At 37.3% G+C, this 21,005-nt stretch overlaps 1 protein-coding gene across 1 annotated transcript in view; it reads right to left on the bottom strand.

The window, feature by feature from the left end:
• The window catches only part of rimbp2b (RIMS binding protein 2b), a 55,511-nt gene extending 34,964 nt beyond the window's left edge, over nt 1–20,547 (bottom strand). The window contains exons 1-9 of the mRNA XM_079826624.1: nt 20,430–20,547; nt 15,035–15,139; nt 11,408–11,458; nt 10,850–10,870; nt 4,810–4,851; nt 4,345–4,555; nt 2,754–2,923; nt 841–920; nt 15–124 (exon numbers count right to left, since the gene is read on the bottom strand). Coding sequence (XP_079682750.1) covers nt 15–124; nt 841–920; nt 2,754–2,923; nt 4,345–4,555; nt 4,810–4,851; nt 10,850–10,870; nt 11,408–11,458; nt 15,035–15,136 — 787 coding nt within the window. The 5' untranslated portion in view covers nt 15,137–15,139; nt 20,430–20,547. The remainder of the gene's footprint in view (nt 1–14; nt 125–840; nt 921–2,753; nt 2,924–4,344; nt 4,556–4,809; nt 4,852–10,849; nt 10,871–11,407; nt 11,459–15,034; nt 15,140–20,429) is intronic.
• Nucleotides 20,548–21,005: the final 458 nt, after the last annotated feature.

A 21,005-nucleotide genomic window follows, 5' to 3' on the forward strand; every position in this document is an offset into this window, starting at 1 on the left:
GTATTGTGACATACCCTCATAGAAGCCGTCCTCATCCATGGTCCCATAAACATACAGGTACTTCCCAGCCACCAAGGGGAGCTCTGCTTCAGGATGCTCATTGGGGCCATCGTAAGGGTTATAACTGCATAGAGGACACGCTGAAATCAATTCATGATTTATTTTTTTTATTAAACCCTATATCGAAAGGTACATTCTTGATTACATAAAACCTAAAGGAGAAATGTATATGTTTTTTATGTTAAACTATTAGTGCAAAATGCTGATATTAATAAGCAACTTGTAGGTTGATTTGCCTAAAATGTTAAACACTGTAGTTCTCTGTGGCAGCTCCAAAACATTTCTTGGTTTATTCGGGCATCCCGGCCAGCCCGGCCCGGCAGTGGGCCGAAACCTGTTTGAAACATTACTTTTCATTATTTTTGTTAAAACCATCTGGTTATGTTAGTGGAGCAATGGAAGCCCTTGGGCAAACTGACTGGAGGGTTTGAAAGCAGAAATGTCAAGCTTGTTTTTTTGCTAAACTTTTTCTATTATTGTATGACAGCGTATTTTAAATGTTTATCAGCTATACTTGGTAGATGAGCCAAATTTCTTGTCTGTGGTAATTGATTGTGTGCACAGATGTTGTTGATACGCTTAACTTGTACTTAACCCAGAATATTTCTTGAAGGCAGACCTAATACAGTGACTAATGCTATTCTACAAGTAATCATTACAGCTAATGGCATGATATAACAAATCATTACAGCTAATGACACGCTATAACCTATTATTACAGCAAAGGTCCAATTGTAACATATGGTAACACGTTACAACAGCTGTAGTGGATCCACTCACTTGTAGCGGGCAACACACAGTCGCACTTTGCCTGTGTATCTGGACTTAGACCTGGGGGACGAGCCAAGCTCTTTGTCCATCTAAAAGAGAGAGGAAAAGCGGATAGATGAGTTAATAGTCAGCTTTACTGGCTTACAGTATTGCTGCTATAAAGCAGCATGCTAAGCCTTACCAGCACAGGAGGGTTAAAGCTTTGTTTAGACCGATTTTTGGCATTTATGATTTAAATCCATTTGGTTTTTGTGTAGTCTGAACAGCAACAAATCATATGAAATTCAGTGTTACAAACCTGATCCAAACCACATTCATATGTTTCAAATCTGATTACATGTGATTTTCCAGTCTAATTGGTCATATTGGATTTCAAAACAGTTGCTTTTCATAATTGAGGACATGTCTTTTGGCATTGTGCTGATGTAGATACTGGTGACACTTTAGGAAGCAGATCATATTTAATCAAACTGCAAAATGACACTGTGAACTCTCTAGTGGCGTAGCGTCTGGGTATGCAGGGTACCCCCAGCTTGCGATTTCTACCGAGGGGGTCCGTTAACATTTTTTTGCATTTGGCCAAGGGCTGACTTGCTATGCCATTGGAACTCTCAGGGTGTGTTCACACTTGGCAGGTTTAGTTCGATTTGCTCTGTTAGTGCGGTTCATTTGAATATAAGTGCAATCGCTGCCATCCAAACCCTGGTGCGCACCAAACCAGTGGACAGAGGCCGCTGAAAAAAAGGGTCTTGGTCCTCTTCCAATCAAACTCTGGTGCAGTTCTAATGAAATATGAATGCAACATGGACCAAAGACATGTAAACGGACTAAAAACAAGAAGGTGAGACCCTAAAAAGGACAGAATGCCTTTTTGCTCACGCATACCATCGTTTGTGTGTGTGACGGAGGGATTCTTGCCACTGTTTTGACTCCTTTACACATTTTATAAACTTTTCTCATGTTCTCAGCTGGTCAAAATGCCATCATATGTAGGCTAATACAGCATTGTTTTGGATGTTTGGTAAATTCTGTCTCAAAATAGGCAAAACATCATAAAAGCCTACCAATCAGGTTATAAACGTATTCCCTTGCCTTTAGGTTTGGCATATTTAGGTTCGGTGATAAAAATACCAATCTGAAAAAAAAAAAAATCTGATTGTGTGCAGTGTGAACAAAGCCTAAGAATGTCAATGACAAATCAATGGGTTGTAAAGAGAATAAATGTTTAGATTTTTTGATAAGGCAAAAACTGAAATCTGAATTAATTGAGAGCAAATTCCTATGTGCAATCTGATAATGTGGGCGATTAAGCCAATAACACCAACGGAGCACAGTCTGAGCAGACAGATTGGACTATTCACACCCACACACTCTCTCTCTCTCACACACACAGTCTGTCAGTGTATACTGTAATTATTCTCATAATGGCCAAATCACTGTGGTATGACACACTACTTTTTTGTACTACTTTGCTCTGTTGGAATCTAGAATCTGTTAGAATAAATTATATTCTATTCGGTTCTATTAATTTGACTATATACAAAAAAAAATCCAGTGTTCAATTTCAGTGTTTTCTTGTAATATATATATTGTAATAATTGTGATTAGACTAGATTATAATTATTTTCTTTCTGGCATCTATTTAGCCATCCATAGCTGCCTTTATAGGGTAATTCTTGCATTTCATTTACACACAGAACAAAAGTCTAAAACCTATTAACACTATTCTTGTACTGGCTTTGCAAGCACTGGCATTTCATTCAGAAAATGCTAATCTAAACTATTTTATTCAGTAGAATCTCACTTCTTTTTATACATTTAACTTTCGGTTAAAAAGATTAAACTAAAATAAAAGTGTGAAGGGTTAACATTAAAGGTAAAATGAACTAACACTGATTGATTCGTTTGTTTGTGATACTCACAGCAGTGGCGATGACAGGCCGCACCTCTGAGAGGAAGGCCCGCCGTGGGCCGGAGGGTGTGCTGCGTGTCAGGAAGGTGGGTTTAACAGACAGGAGCTCTACCTTCTCCCCCTCAGTCATCTGCAGAGGCCGAATGAGCTCTGAGATCTTACTCATCGAATCCTCATTACCTTCACACACACACACACACACACACACACACACACACACACACACACACACACACACACACACACACACACACACACACACACACACACACACACACACACACACACACACACACACACACACACACACACACACACACACACACACACACACACACACACACACACACACACACACACACACACACACACACACACACACACACACACACACACACAAAGGTGACTGATTACTTCATTACTGTGTACAGCGCCATCCTTCTCACTCCATCTCAGCACATCATAACTGCTGTTGATCATATCAGTCAAATTATTCAGCATTAGATATTGTTTCATATTGCCTTATGGGAAAGGTAAAGGATGAAAGATGGCAAACAGAAGATGAATGAATATGAATTGAACTATAATTAATCAATAGCTTACATGAATAAACATACAAAAGTGATTTGGACAGAAACTTTACACTACTGTTCAAAAGTTTAGGGTTGATAAGATTTTTCATGTTTTTGAAAGAAGTCTCTTATGATCACCAAGGCTGCATTCATTTGATCAAAAATACAGTAAAAACCATTGAAATGTATTCCCGTGATGACAAAGCTGAATTGTCAGCAGTCTTACAGTCTTCAAGATCATCAATGTTAAAAACAGTTGTGCTGCTTAATAATTTTTTGGAAACCTTTTGTAACATTATAAACATAATTTACTTTCACTTTTGATTAATTTAATGCATCCTTGCTGAATAAAAGTATTTATTAAAAGAAATATGTATTTGCATTAACAACATGACACAACTTAAAACTAAATACCATTTAAAAAGCAGTTGTTGTTGTTTGGCTATAAAGCAAAAACGTGCAAAATGTGACCTTGTTTTTATACTTTAAACATTTATAAAACACAAGCAACTTTTGTCAGGCATGTATAAAATGATTATGAAAATTGATGGTTTGTACTAAAACGGTTCAATAATTTGATCTATGGCGAGATAGATCAAAGATATTGATCAAATGTTTACAGATCAGTCATGAATATGAGCGGTAATTGACAGGACAGCTAAACGAGGTGACAGGAACTACCCCAATGAGTCACACGGGGAAGAGAGGGAGAACTTTGAGGAGAAGTAACTCGAAAATACCTGCATGCTGTCCAAGTGATTCTGTATGTGCAAAAAAACAAAGCAGATGCGATGCAAATTGATTTTAAACCGCAATGAAAAGATGCCCAAAAGATTCTTTTACATTCCTTGTACAATATTTATCTACTATTTTGTAAATGAATTAGATGAATGAAACCGTAAAATGCCAAATATGGATTTTCACCAGCACATAATCGAAATATACCATATCATGTTGCTTGCGATGTAACTCGGTTAAAAATGTACGAGTCAACACATGATCTTCTTCGGTATGCATACAGTACATTACCTTTCCCGGAGGGGGCAGTGAGGCCGTTGAGGAGCTGGGAGAGGGTGAGGGGTTTGGTGGGTGAACCGGGCGAGTCGCTCCCTGTGAGCTGACTGCTGCTCAGGATGTCTAACTTCCCAGCCTGCAACCTGAACTTCTCCAACTCTTTTGACAGCAGGTTAAACTGCTCACTCTGTGACCGGCATTTTTCCTCCAGTTCTCTCACTTTAGCCTGGAAAGAAACAGGGATGGAAAGAAAAGGAAGAGAAAAACGGCTAGCTTTAAAAACAAACAGAGACCAATTTGCCTGGTCTGTGATAAAAAGCAAGATTCTAGCAGCAATGACATTTACAATTGTTAACATCTACACTTCACATTAACTAACCGAACAAAGCTAATGAATGGAGCCAACGAACTCAACCAACTGTGGTAAGCAACCTACAATACTACAAGAATGGCCCACATCTAAAAGGAGGTTTTTCCTACCAAAAATCGCATTGTGTTCTTAGTGCGAAGGACACTTCTCAGCTTCAGACACCAACAGAATCAAACAAAGACAGGAGTCAATCTATGTTCAGCTGTTATTGTACAACAAATCTCTTTTTTTTGGTCATGAAGTTAGCGATGGGAAGTAATATTACATGGAGGAGGGTACCACACATGCCAAAATAACAGTAAAAGCTGTTTATGCCTGATGATTTGACAAAACTCACATGAATACTTGTACATCAATACTATTAACTGCATTAGAGGTGTGAGTTTGCATTTTAATCAGGTCAGCATGGAGCTGTAACTTGTCTTGTGCAATATGTTTATGCACAGTTACAAGTTGACATAAATCGCTATACATGGCTTTTTGGGCAAGGAAATTAAAAGAAGGGTGGTGAGAAGGAAGACATGTCGTGGTCTGCAATCCATCAGTCATGTTTATTGTTGCTGAACTGATCTGCAAACGCACATATCCATGAGGCGCTAACAGGATTCAGCACAAGGCAGCATACATGCATCGCAACACAGGAAGAGCAGAGAGGATCAGGCAGTGAATGAAAAACTTTAACTACTGAGAACTTACTTTCATGAACATGCCCTCAACTACAGAGGCTGCTCTCATCTTCATTTATCCCCTGTTAAGCATCTGTACTATCAAAAAAAAAAAAAAAAAGAAAAGAAAAACTGCCTCTCAAGAGGTATGAGGGGACAGCTGGATGGTTTCAAACAAATTGGTTTAAAAAACCCTGTAAAACTTAAATCTAGAGCGGAAGACACTTTTTTTACTCTTTGTTTAAAGAGGATAATTCATTAACTTGTTTTTCATTAGTTAAATATCTATTTGGATGCCAACAAGAATATGCCACCATCTATTTTACATTTTACAAATACATTTAAAATAATAGTTACAAACAATTAATTGAAATGTTTAAATATAATGATATTTTTTATATTGCATTTTATTTAGATCTGCTTATTTTCATATACATCATTTTTATGCATTTATTGTTCATTTTTTATTTTATTTAATGTAATAATTATTTCATATAAATATATTTAAAAATAATTAAGGTTAATTAAATTAGAATTAAATTATTAGCCACATTATGTATTCTTACATATATATATATATATATATATATATATATATATATATATATATATATATATATATATATATATATATATATATATATATATATAATATATATATATATAAATAATGTGGCTAATTTTATATATATATATATATATATATATATATATATATTAGGGTTGTCAAACAATTAAGCGTGATTAATCGCATCCAAAATAAAAGTTTATGTTTACATAATATATGTGTGTGTGTGTGTGTGTACTGTGTATAATTATTATATATATTTGAATAAACACACATACATGCATATATTTTAGAAATATTTGCATGTATATACTGTATATATATTTATATCATTTATATTATATATACAGTTGTGGTCAGAATTATTGGCACGACTGGTAAATATGATCAAAGATGGCTGTAAAAATAAATCTGCAGTTTATCCTTTTGATTTATCATTGAAAAAAATTGCAAAATTAAAAAAAAAAGAAAAGTCAGGGGAAAATCACATTATAAAATAAATGTTTTTCTCCAAAACACGTTGGACACAATTATTGGCCCTAGAATTTTTATGAGTAAAATATCACAGAAGTATATTCCCATTAATATTAACACTTTTTAGCACACCAGGGTGACTAGGAACATGAAGTTGTCTAGCTATGATGTCTTGTTTCACATGAGTATAAATATGAGGAAACACAACGGCCAAATTCCCTTAATCATCATCACAATGAGTAAAACCCAAGAATACAATTCTGATGTGCAGCAAAAGATTGTTGAGCTTCACAAAATAGAAAGTGGCTGTAGGAAAATAGCTAAAGCATTGAAAATCCTCATTCCACCATCAGGACAATAATGAAGAAGTTCCAATCAACTAAAGATGTTATGAATCTGCCTAGAAGAGGATGTGTGTCTATATTATCTTAATGGAATATAGGAGGATAGAGCCAAAGACTCTCCAAGGATCACAGATGGAGAATCGCAGAGATTAGTTGAGTCTTGGGGTCGGAAAGCCAAGATTTTTTTTTTTTTATCAAACACCCCCTACATCCCCACATGTTGTTCGGGAGGGATTCAAGAAAAATCTATCTTGCTCATCCAAAAACAAACTCCAGCATATTCAGTTGTCAGACACGACTGGAAATTCAAAAGAGACCAGGTTCTGTCGTCAGATGAAACTATAAAAAGAGCTTTTTGGACCCACAAGATGGCTTTGGTGCAAACAGGGATAAAAAGTACCCAAAAAATACCGCTGGATCTCCTGCTGGAGGTCCTGGACATCTTGTTCAGATACATGGTATTCTAGCAAATAACAACAGATAAAACAAATCAAAACCTAACGGCCTCTGCTAGAAATCTTATTATGGGCCGTGGTTAGATCTTCCATCAGGACAACGATCCAAAACAAACATCAAAATCGACACACAAATGTGTCACTGAGCACAAAATGAAGCTTCTTCCATGACCATCCCAGTTCCCTGACCTGAACCCTATAGAAAATGAGTGGGGTGAACTGAAAAAGCACCATGGAGTTGGGAATCTGAAGGATCTGGAGAGATTCTGTATGGAGGAATGGTCTCTGATCTCTTGTCAGGTATTCTCCAAACTCATCAGGCATTATAGGAGAACTCAGAGCTGTTATCTTGGCAAAGGGAGGTTGCCAAAAGTTTTTAATAAAAGGGTGCCATTAATTTTTTTTCATAATGTGACTTACCCCCCACTTTCAATTCTTTTACTTCAATGAAAGGTTAGATTTTAGTGAATTTTTTAATAAAAGATCAAAAGGATAATTTTTTTTAATTTTTTACAGCCATATTTGATTATATTTACCAGGGGTGCCAATCATTCTGACCACAAATGTAAATACAAATATTTTATACATAAATCTAACAAATTTTCTTAAAGGGTTACTTCAGTGATTTAGCATTAGGCTTTGTATCAGTAGAAACCCGGTAGTATATTCAAATTATGGTACTTTCCCCCCTCATATCCCCCTGAGACGAGAGAATTATGCATTTTATTTCAGGAAAAAATCCTCCGATGATGCAAATATCATCATTTTGCGTCATCAGAGGATTTTTTGGCTAAAGACTACAGCCACTAGATGGAGCTGTTCCACATGTTATCAACCCGCCCATAGGGGAGAGATCTCACGCACAGAATGTAAGACACAGCCGGCCGAACGGACAATTATAATAACGGAGGGCGGTGCAGAGTGAAGTGAGTGTTTCAACTTTTCAATGAATTCCTGTGATAGTTTAGCTTCCATGTGCGATCTGAAAACGTGCCAGACTAGCGCTTAATGTTACCTCAGCTCTGCTCAGCTCTTCGTGATGAATGAAATCTGACACTGCTGGGTCTGTGCCGTGACTTTCGTTCGGCTCACTCACACTTTATTGAAAAGACACGTTCAGTTTTTAATTGTAGTGTTTATTCTCTAACTGAACGAAATTATTGTATTACTATGAAGATCAAAACGACGGTGTACAGAGTGGCCTCGTAGGGCAGCGAAGCAAGTGCATTCTGGGAGTTGTTGTCTTTCATCCACATGAGACAAAAATATATTTTCTGTCTTTTCTCAGTCTAGAAGGCACCAAATTAAAAAATAATTTCACATTTCTATTGCATAAATGACCCAGTTTAAATACAAAGCTTAATGCTAAATCACTGAAGTAACCCTTTAAATATAAACATGCATCTGTGTGTATTTATATATATCATCATCATTTTACACAGTATGCACAAATATGCTATGTAAACACACTTTTATTTTGGATGCGATTAATCGCGATTAATCATTTGACTATGGAGGGCAAAATTACTCAAAATTAAATCATTAAATAAATGTTGAAATATATAAATAAATTGTTAAATGCATAGTTAAATAATATAAATAATACAAATAAATAATTAAATAAATGTTGAATTAAATATCTGGTTTGCTCTCTTGCATCAATCTGGGTGTCAGGCAGCTGTAAAACAGTGAGAGATCTTGTTGCAGGCGAAAAGCTTTTGTTTGTGTAAAAACAGCAGAATTACATATTGTGCAAAAAGAAAACATCTATTACTGTACAACGATCAGCCATAGCTAAACAAAAAAAGGCGCCTAAACTAGAAAGACAGAGTAAATAAATCGAGTTTGAAAGGTGACGCCCACTATGGTTGAGTGACGGGCAGACAACCATAACCATTATATTATATATATATATATATAAATAAATAAATAAATAAATATAATTATGCATTCAACGATTTTAAATGCATAATTAATAATTAATTAATTAATTAATTTAATGTTTTATTTATATATTTCAGCATTTATTAAATTTTTTGTAATTTGGCCCTTCATATTTGACAGCACTATATATATATATATATATATATATATATACACATACACTCACCTAAAGGATTATTAGGAACACCTGTTCAATTTCTCATTAATGCAATTATCTAATCAACCAATTACATGGCAGTTGCTTCAATGCATTTAGGGGTGTGGTCTTGGTCAAGACAATCTCCTGTACTCCAAACTGAATGTCAGAATGGGAAAGAAAGGTGATTTAAGCAATTTTGAGCGTGGCATGGTTGTTGGTGCCAGACGGGCCGGTCTGAGTATTTCACAATCTGCTCAGTTACTGGGATTTTCACGCACAACCATTTCTAGGGTTTACAAAGAATGGTGTGAAAAGGGAAAAACATCCAGCATGCGGCAGTCCTGTGGCCGAAAATGCCTTGTTGATGCTAGAGGTCAGAGGAGAATGGGCCGACTGATTCAAGCTGATAGAAGAGCAACTTTGACTGAAATAACCACTCGTTACAACCGAGGTATGCAGCAAAGCATTTGTGAAGCCACAACACGCACAACCTTGAGGCGGATGGGCTACAACAGCAGAAGACCCCACCGGGTACCACTCATCTCCTCTACAAATAGGAAAAAGAGGCTACAATTTGCACAAGCTCACCAAAATTGGACAGTTGAAGACTGGAAAAATGTTGCCTGATCTGATGAGTCTCGATTTCTGTTGAGACATTCAGATGGTAGAGTCAGAATTTGGCGTAAACAGAATGAGAACATGGATCCATCATGCCTTGTTACCACTGTGCAGGCTGGTGGTGGTGGTGTAATGGTGTTGTAGGATGTTTTCTTGGCACACTTTAGGCCCCTTAGTGCCAATTGGGCATCGTTTAAATGCCACGGCCTACCTGAGCATTGTTTCTGACCATGTCCATCCCTTTATGACCACCATGTACCCATCCTCTGATGGCTACTTCCAGCAGGATAATGCACCATGTCACAAAGCTCGAATCATTTCAAATTGGTTTCTTGAACATGACAATGAGTTCACTGTACTAAAATGGCCCCCACAGTCACCAGATCTCAACCCAATAGAGCATCTTTGGGATGTGGTGGAACGGGAGCTTCGTGCTCCATCAACTGCAAGATGCTATCCTATCAATATGGGCCAACATTTCTAAAGAATGCTTTCAGCACCTTGTTGAATCAATGCCATGTAGAATTAAGGCAGTTCTGAAGGCGAAAGGGGGTCAAACACAGTATTAGTATGGTGTTCCTAATAATCCTTTAGGTGAGTGTATATATATATATATATATACAATAAAAAGCAGTTGTTTGGCTTTAAAGACAAAAATGGGCAAAATGTGACCTTGTTTTTATACTTTAAACATTTATAAAACACATAAACAACTTTTGTCAGGTATGTATAAAATGATTATGAAAATTGATGGTTTGTACTAAAACGGTTCAATAATTTGATCTATGGCGAGATAGATCAAAGATATTGATCAAATGTTTACAGATCAGTCATGAATATGAGCGGTAATTGACAGGACAGCTAAACGAGGTGACAGGAACTACCCCAATGAGTCACACGGGGAAGAGAGGGAGAACTTTGAGGAGAAGTAACTCGAAAATACCTGCATGCTGTCCAAGTGATTCTGCATATGCAAAAAACAAAAACAAAAACAAACAAAAAAAGACCAGTAACATAGTGACAAGAGATGTAAGAAACCAAACAAATCAGTTGCACACACAAGCATTTCTTCATTTTCAGAAGTCACAAAGACCCAACATGAGAACAGTCCCCCCACCCCACCACATTTTCCCTTAATTGCCAATTAATGGCAGCAATGAATGAAAAGAATAAAGCAGAATATCTTACATAAATCATAAAATGTGCATCAGAGAGATGTACATTAGTTTAAAACATGAAATAATGAAACTAATCAGCGAGGATATTTACACAATATTAGTTTATTTAACACATTTGTCTGAATAACTCAAAATAAAAAAGTGTACGTTAAGATGTGACTCATATGGTAGCCAGATTTTTGGCTAATATGAGAAAATACATGATGACGCATGTGGAATGTGCTGTACTTTAAAGGTCAGCCAAGATACGATTTAAAATGCATGCTTATATGCACACTCACATACACATGCACCAACATTCATGAGTAGACATCGTTACTCACCTCTAACAGATGGACGGCACCTTCATGTTCCTTCTTAGCCTCAACCTGAGCCTATAAACAACATAAAAATAATATACAAACATCATTAATACCAAATCAGTCACTGACATGCTCTTAATAAAAGTCAAGGCCAGACATATTCCTAAATGTTCCTACATATACTGGCAGATCAGCCTATCTTTTGCAAGCTGCTCCAAATCTCAGATTTGCATTTTCAAAGGTATTTAGATCCAAATGTATTGCTTCCCAGTTCAGAACAGTCCAGTGTTGGGATTTTAATGCTTTCTGGGTGTTTTTTTTTTTTTTTTAAAGGGATAGTTCACCAAAAAATTAAAATTACCCCATGATTTACTCACCCTCAAGCCACCCTAGGTGTATATGACATTCTTTTTCAGACGAATACAATAGGAGTTATATTAAAAAATGTCCAAGCTTTATAATGCCAGTGAATAGCAGCCCAAAGTTCGAAGCCCAAAAAAGTGCATCTATCTATTATAAAAATAAATCCACACGGCTCCAGGAGGTTTATAAAGGCCTTCTGAAGCGAATCGATGGTTTTGTGTAAGAAAAATATCCATATTTAAAACTTTATAAAGTAATATATCTAGCTTCCAGCAGACCGCCTACATATTCAATTTATGAAGATGCCTCTTGCAGTTCAAAACGCATCATCATCGTCACGCCAGTTATGCTTTTTCCATAAGTTGAATACTGACGGCGGTCCACCGGGAGCTAGATATTTTACTTTATAACGTGTTACATTTTTCCTACAAAAACCCATCAATTCGCTTCAGAAGGACTTTATTAAACCCCCGGAGCCGTGTGGATTACTTTTACTGTGGATGGACACACTTTTTTGGGCTTCAAATTTTGGGGTGCCTTTTACTGCCATTATAATGCTTGGAAGAGCCAGGACATTTTAAAAAATAAATATAATTCTGATTGTATTTGTCTGAAAGAACTGCCATATACACCTAGGATGACTTGAGGGTGAGTAAATCATGGGCTAATTTTCATTTTTGGGTGAACTATCCCTTTAAGTATTTAAGTATTGATTCTTGACATATGACACAAACAGGCTAAAGAACTGGGGGACATTAAGTTTATGAACAAATAAAGTATTTTTATTTGTAAATATAGAAATATTTGGGATTAATCTAGTAAACAGAAAGAAAACAAAACTTCTGGCAAAAGTAATATTTGGTAACAATAAGGTTTCATTTGTTAAGATTAGTTATTTTATTAACTACCATGAGCAATACATTTGTTACTTTTGTTGTATTTGTTAATCTGTTAATGTTAGTTAAATAAAAATCCAGCTGTCCATTGCTTGTTCATGTTAGCTCACAGTGCATTAACTAATGTTAACAAATATAACTTTTGATTTTAATAATAATATTAGTATATAAGTTACTATATTAGTAAATGTTAGTAATAAATGCTGCTGTGCAGTTCATTATTAGTTCATGACTACTAATGTAGTCAACTATTGAAACCTTATTGTAAAGTGTTACCTAATATTTAAACAAATGGTTTTAATTATATTTATTTAAATATCTTTAACTTTGCAAAATTTTACTGGCTTCCAATCAAACTTAGAATAGATTTTGAAGTCCTCCTCATCACATACAAAGCTCTTAACAGACAAGGACCTAACTATATTGCCAGTTATTTTGTTAATTATATTCCATCAAGAACCCTAAGATCATGTAGTGCAGGTTTATTGGAGGTTACCAGTTATCGACAAAGGAAAATCGGTGATGCAGCCTTTGCAAAACTATGAAACACACTACCATCAGATATTAGGAAAGCTAGTACACTTAGTATTTTTAAAAGTAAGCTAAAAACGTATATTTTTATCTTGGCATTTAATTAGTTAGGCCAACTCCAAATTATGCTTATAATCAATGATGTCCTATTTTTTTGTATTTCCTGTCAGATATGTTGTGTTTTTTTTTTATTATCATATGTTTGGTATTTTATTCTGTTGACCTTTTTTTAATTTCTTATGTTTGATGTATATGTTTTTATTAAACATGATTTTTTTATGTAAAGCACTTTGAACTACATTATATGCCTGAAAAGTGCTATATAAATAAAGTTTATTATTATTATTATAGACATATCATTTTCTTCGATTATTGCCAACGCAAATGTAGTTGCTTTGCCTTTTACTATTTTTTTTTATTTAAAAGCAACACTTTTCTTTTTATAATACACTATTTACTTTTTACAATATTTATTCAGAATTCATAATATATAATATAATTTAATTAGTTCAGTTGGATGGAACTTTGTCATATACTAGATATAAATGCATACATCTGAAAACTGAAAATATTCTTTTTCGGTTTGGTTGAATAAGCTTTAGGCAACACAGAATTTTGATGCGATGCAGTGCATTGTAGGGTCATTTATTGTAACTCTCAGCAGCTGTGCAAAACAGCCTTCAGTTCCACATGAATAGAGGAACATCTGTTTGAGTGTCAGCCTTTGCAGCATCACAACATGTAAAAACATTTCAGAAACATGTATGGAGATAGACCTTTAGAACAACAGAACTGCGTTCTTAATGTCTTGACTTCTGATGAGTATGTGTGTGTGTGCATGTGCATGTGTGTGTCATTTCCTCTTTGTTTATGCTCCTCTGTAATCACGGTGCTCCATTCAATAAAGACAGACAATAACTCAAACGTGTTAGCGGGTGACAATGTTCTCGCATTCTGAAAAAAATGTCAGGTTTGATCACCTGCTCTGCCATTTCATTAGAGAGTAATTTACTCTGGGCGGTGAGACAGCAGCACTTTTCTCTTCATTCAAAAGAGAAATAAGTGGAATATTTCAGCAAGTTACCTGAAACTGCTGAAACACCTTTTCATTAAACATCTCTCTTCATTAGGAGCACTTTGACAGCTGGATTTTATTATTGGGAGTTTCTTCAACTTCGGGCAATTTTTGGTCACGGGGGTTGATTTTTAATTAAACCTAACTTCTTTCTTTTTTATTACATGAAAGTCACATTAAAACTATCTTGGAAACCTTTTACCACGCTTAATCGTTGATCTTTTCAAAATACCTTCTATGTATAGATTGTTATTGTATTGATGAAAATCCATCATAAAAATATGATACACATTTATAAATATTAGAATCTAAACAAAGAGCATAAATAACAAATTTTAATATTTAAAATTTTTGGTTGTGTTGGGACAAACGCTCCGAGAAACCCGGAAATGTGAAAAGGGTCTATGATGCAAAACGTAAAAAAAAATTGAAATCAGCCTTAGCAAAACAAAGGAGTCAATTTTCCAGTCATGTTATTGTAGTTTAAAATTATAAGCAAATATACATATTAAACACACATACAGTTAAAGAAATACCCTATTACCAGCCCAAAATCATCTGACAAAAACCCCCATCAGCTGATTAACCATCTAAACCAGCTTTGACCAGACTGAAACCATGTAAAACCGTCTATCACCAGAATCCGGTCTCAATTGATGAGTTTAATCAATGTGTTTAATCAGACACCAGAGGCCTTAGGCATGACACAAGGTCTTGTACTCTCTAGTCTGTGCTTGAGCTCGATCCTATGGTTTGGTGTGGTTGCAAACCCTGACCTCTCACCTTCTGCAGAAGGTCAATCTCCTGCTGCTTGGCACTGAGGACGGCCAAGGCTTGTTCATGCTCTAATTCTAGCTGCTGCCTCCTCTCTGCAGCCTCTCGCATATGCTGAGAAAGAGAGAAGAAAGAGCAGAAGGTGAGTGGAAACTCAGCAAAGGATGAACACTGACAGAATGAGAGCAACCATCAATCATTGTTAAAGGGATTGTTCACCCAAAAAAGAAAACTCAGCTATCATTTACTCACCCTCAAGTTGACTTACTTTCTTGAGTGGAGCACAAAAGGAGATATTAAGAAGAATGTCCAAGCTGCTTTTTTTTCTTACATGCAATCAAAGCTGATGGGGACCAGGGACAGCCGTGAAACCATTGACTTTCATTGTAAAACAGCTTGGACATGCTGTTAGATAACTACTTTTTGTGACACGCATACAGTCACGCAGTATGGATTTGGGACTGCATTAGATGATAAGAACATTTTCATTTTTGGGTGAAATAATTCCATTAAAAACTTTTTAGGTCACAGCTTTTAGCTGGTCTTAACACTCAACAAAGAGTCCCTGGACTGATAGACCCTCTTTTTATATCAGCTTATAAAAGATCATCAGTCTCCAGGAGCACCAAAGACAGAGATCCCTTCTAATCCTGTAGTATCTGATCTAAACGCTAAGATTACTGTCTTACTTGGGCACTTGAGAATTAGGGGCCATTCACACTGTTCGAGTTTTTGCATTCACTGCGCTGCTTTTCCGTAGTTTTTTCTTTGTAAACATATGTTTGACTGTTGCGCTTACATCCTGCATCTACTGCATCGTCTCACAAATGACACAATGAAACATTTTTCCAGTTTCACTCGGATATACACCATGATATAGGGAAGAAAAGACTATATCAAATTCCGTTCATGCAGACTTTAAACGCAAAATCGCGTTCTGTGTGAATGGCCCCTTACTGTGTTCACACCTTGAGAATATGTACACTTGTTTGTTGTCTTATAAAAACTGAGCAAAAGAACAGTTAAGGAACAGTACATCCCAAAATTATTCTATTAAGTCATTCTAAAACCATAGGCTGTTTCTTTAAAGGATTACATTTTAGTCTGTTCATCCAACAAAGTTATCATATGACTTCAGAAAACTTGGAATATAGATGTGTCTGTTCACTACAAACTGTTGTTGCATGGTTTTGATATGCACTTCAGAAATGTTCCTTTAAAAAAACAAACAAAAAACAGCATATGGGTTTGAAATGACATGAGGGTGAGTAAATGATGACATTATCTTCATTTTTGGGCAAACTATCCCTTTAAGCACTGAAAACAAGAGTAAAATGTCGTCATCAATCAGGTTTGTGTCATTTGCTTCACCCCTTCAGGTAAAGCAAAAACAGAAGTGAAGCATCATGTCAATCAGCCAGACTAAGCACAGCCACGGAGCTTCGCATGATCAATAAAGGGCTTATGGGTCGCAGCTCTGTACATGAAAGGGTGTGTGCAAACAACACAGCATGTTCAATCAGCGCCGATTACTGCCCGGCAACATCCCCAGAAGCTCTTCTGACCTGTTAAAAGTACACAGTGACAAAACCTAGCAATCTTCTTTCCATTTGTGACAGGTGAGGTTACAGGGGATAAAGGGTAAAGGAGGGATTTTCCATGCTGCTATGAAAGAGGAGTGCAGGGAAGAGCAAGGTTAGAATAATCTAACCTTCAGAGGATAAATAAACTGTACTGTGTGTGAAATATGTTATGGTTATCTGATCAAGTGTGAGTGAATATCTCTATGCCTATTACTAATGGGACAAAGCATCTAATACAAATCTAAAGTCTCCTTTGTAGGTCATAGATTATCAAGTACTTTTAACTTATTAAATAGCTTAATCATTTTAACAGCTAAATATTTTATTTATTTATTTACTTTTTTATTCGCTCACTCATTCACTCGCTCTCTCATTAATTCACTCGCTCACTCACTCACTCATTCACTTATTCTTCCCTTGCTCACTCCCACGAACATTCACTCACTCGCACACTCACACGAACATTTACTCACTTGCACATTCACTCAATCGCACACTCACTTGCACACATACTCACTCGCTCACAGATTCACTCGCTTGCTCATTCTCTCACTCTTCGCTCACTTGCTCATTCACTCACTCGTAGATTCACTCACTCAATCACTTACTCACTCACTCACTTGTTCACTCGCTCACTTGCTCTTTCACTTACTCGCAGATTCACTCACTCGGTCGCTCACTCACTCACTCACTCACTCACTCACTCACTCACTCACTCACTCACTCACTCACTCACTCACTCACTCACTCACTCACTCACTCGCTAGCTCACTCACTCACTCACTCACTCACTCACTCACTCACTCACTCACTCACTCACTCACTCACTCACTCACTCACCACTTGCTCACTCGCACATTTGCTCGCACACTCACTCACTCACTCGCACACATACTCACTCGCTCACAGATTCACTCACTCGCTCATTCACCCGCTCGCTTGCTCACTCGCTCACTCGCTCATTCACTCACTTTTCACTCACTAGCTCGCTCACTTGCTCATTTACTCACTCGTTCATTCACTCACTCACTCTTCAATCGCTCACTCTTCACTCGCTCACTCACTCGTTCACTTGCTCATTCACTAACTACCACATTTACTCACTCGCTCACTCATTCACTCACACACTCACTCGCAGATTCACTCACTCACTCTTCACTCGCTCACTTGCACACTCACTCACTTGCTCTTTCACTCAATCGCACATTTACTCACTAGCTCACTCATTTACTCGCACACTCACTCGCAGATTCACTCACTCGCAGATTCACTCACTCACTCACTCACTCACTCACTCACTCACTCACTCACTCACTCGCTAGCTCGCTCGCTCACTTGCTCATTCACTCACTCGTAGATTCACTCACTCAATCACTCACTCTTCACTAACTCACTCACTTGTTCACTTGCTCATTCACTCACTTTCTCACTCATTCACTCGCAGATTCACTCACTCACTCGCTCACTCACTCACTCTTCACTCGCTCACTTGCACGCTCACTCACTCACTTGTTCACTCACTCGGTCGCTCACTCACTCATTCACTCACTCGCTCGCTCATTCACTCACTCGCTCGCTCACTCACTCACCACTTGCTCACTCGCACATTTGCTTGCACATTCACTCACTCATTCACTCACTCGCACATTCACTCACTCACTCACTCACTCACTCACTCACTCACTCGCACACATACTCACTCGCTCACAGATTCACTCACTCGCTCATTCACTCGCTCGCTTGCTCACTCACTCACTCTTCACTCACTAGCTCGCTCACTTGCTCATTTACTCACTCGTAGATTCACTCACTCAATCACTCACTCGTTCATTCACTCACTCTTCACTCGCTCACTCACTCGTTCACTTGCTCATTCACTCACTCGCACATTTACTCACTCGCTCACTCATTCACTCGCACACTCAATCACTCACTCTTCACTCGCACACTCACTCACTTGCTCTTTCACTTACTCGCAGATTCACTCACTCGCAGATTCACTCACTCACTCACTAGCTCGCTCATTCGCTCGCAGATTCACTCACTCGCTCACCACTTGCTCACTCGCACATTTGCTCGCACATTCACTCACTCACTCATTCATTCACTCGTTCATTTACTCACTAGCTCACTCACACGTTCATTCACTTAGTATTCACTCGCTCACTCGCACATTTGCTCGCATATTCACTCACTCACACGCTCATTCACTTACTATTCACTCGCACATTCACTCACTCGCTCATTCACTCACTCGCTCATTCACTCACTCGTTTATTTACTCACTCGCTCAATCACTCACTCACTCATTAGCTCGCTCATTCCCCTACTCTTCACTTGCTCACTCACTAGCTCGGTCACTCGCACATTCACTCATTCACTCGCTTATTCACTCACTAGCTCACTCACTCACTCACACATTCACTCACTCGCTCACTCATGCACTCACTCACGCATTCACTCGCTCACTTGCTTATTTTTGGTTTGTGATCATTTTCTTTTTCATAAACAGCTGCATAATAAAACAGAATGTTTTTTTATTATAATGCTTCAGTATGTACAGTTGCCCAGTCATAATTGCAAAATAATCCCCTTCAAGATCTTATAATGATTACACTGTTCACTGTTCCAGCTTCCAAATATGACCATAGAATACAAATTATGTTTTATTGGTTTAGACTCATCTATTAGACTCATGATGGTACTATATTAGTTGCTTCCTTAATTTTTTTATATCAAAGCTGATAGTTTCAACATATTTCACACTTTGTACATTCAGCAAAACTGTCACCTTATAACGGGAAAGAAAAATCTGCATATTTTTTAACAATATTAGCAGCGTGTATATCTCACATTCAAAAGAAGAGCTGGGTTAGTTTATTTTGTGAGGGGAGGGTGTAATTGTGCATAACTGTTGTGTCATGCACAAATGCATTCCGCAGTGCCATAGCTCGCCGACCATTCAGATTACACATACAGCATCCAGATCAGCTGTTAGTACTCAGTCAAAAGGTCCACATTCAGTTAGTGCTGGCTTCTGTAAAGTCTTTAGATATACCTGATGAATGAAAAATATGGAAGGTGGCAGGGACAGGGAAGGGGCAGGAGAGGGTTAGACGTTAGGGGAGGGGTAGGGCGCTCCAGGACTCCTAGTCGATCACAGATCCACACTTTGAGGGTGTACGACAGCTCTAAAAGGTAAAAAAACAATCCTGTGATGCCATAAAAGAGTACAAGGGGAGAAAAAAGGTTTGAAAACATAGATAAAAGTGGAGGTCATGATCTAAATTGCCCCAGCCGGGTTTCCTGAAACAACTGTCATGAGCTTATACTAACACAATTCACTCTACATAAAGCACTATAGCATTTTAACTTTGCCATCGTTGACTTTGATGACTGGACTCAGTCAACATATATGAAGGCTAATCAGGTAACCAGTGAGAAAAATGTCCTCATCATAATTTTTATTTCTTGATCCTAAATTATAACACTTTGATCTTAGGTTGAAATGGCTTAAAGGGATGGTTCACCCCAAAAAAGGGTGAGTAAATCATGGGCTCATTTTCATTGATGTGTGAACTAACCCTTTAATATGGTAAATCTCACAAAATTTCACCCAAATTTTTTTATTTTTCATAAAGAAAATGAAGCCTATTTTAGGGCCATATATAGTTAATATTGTGACATTATTTTCTACAATTACGCACAGACCAAATTCCCATTACTCAGACGGATAGACAGACAGACAGATAGATTTTCTTATTCTATAACTTTTTCTTTTGATGATGTGATTTACATGGATGAGTCTGGCTGGTTCTCACCTTCAGCACCTGCTCTAGGTTCTCCAGTTTGCCTTGGAGCTCAGTCCTCTCCAACAGAGCGCAATCTCTCTCCACTGTCACAGTGTACAGAGCCTCCTGCAGCTGTTCATATTCACTTTTCACCTGAGAGAGAGAGAGAGAGAGAAAGAGAGAGAGAGAGAGAGAGAGAGAGAGAGAGAGAGAGAGAGAGAGAGAGATTAATCAAGAATGTCTTCAGGCTTACACTGTTTCCACTCAGACCTCTGTTAGAAAGGTGAAAGGTCATTCTATCCTGCCAACAACAACAACAAAAAACGATTTGGATTTTTTTTGGGAATAAAACAACATGCCGGAGATGTGGCCTTTTGGTGTGCGCATGTGTTTGACACACTAGTGCTCCTGCAAATCACAGGTTTGAATTCAGTTTGAATCATATAGGGCATGTTCCCCTCTCAAATTCCGGTTCTCTCTCTCTTTAGGCTGCATTTAAAAAAAATAAAAAGTGTGATTTTAGTTTTATTAATGTCACAAAGGCAAAACAAAATAGGTTGATTTAGTTAATTTACTTCATAACAACTACTGAAGGTGAGAGTTTAA

Source organism: Gobio gobio (assembly GCF_949357685.1).
Source record: "Gobio gobio genome assembly, chromosome: 10".
NCBI lineage: Eukaryota > Metazoa > Chordata > Actinopteri > Cypriniformes > Gobionidae > Gobio > Gobio gobio.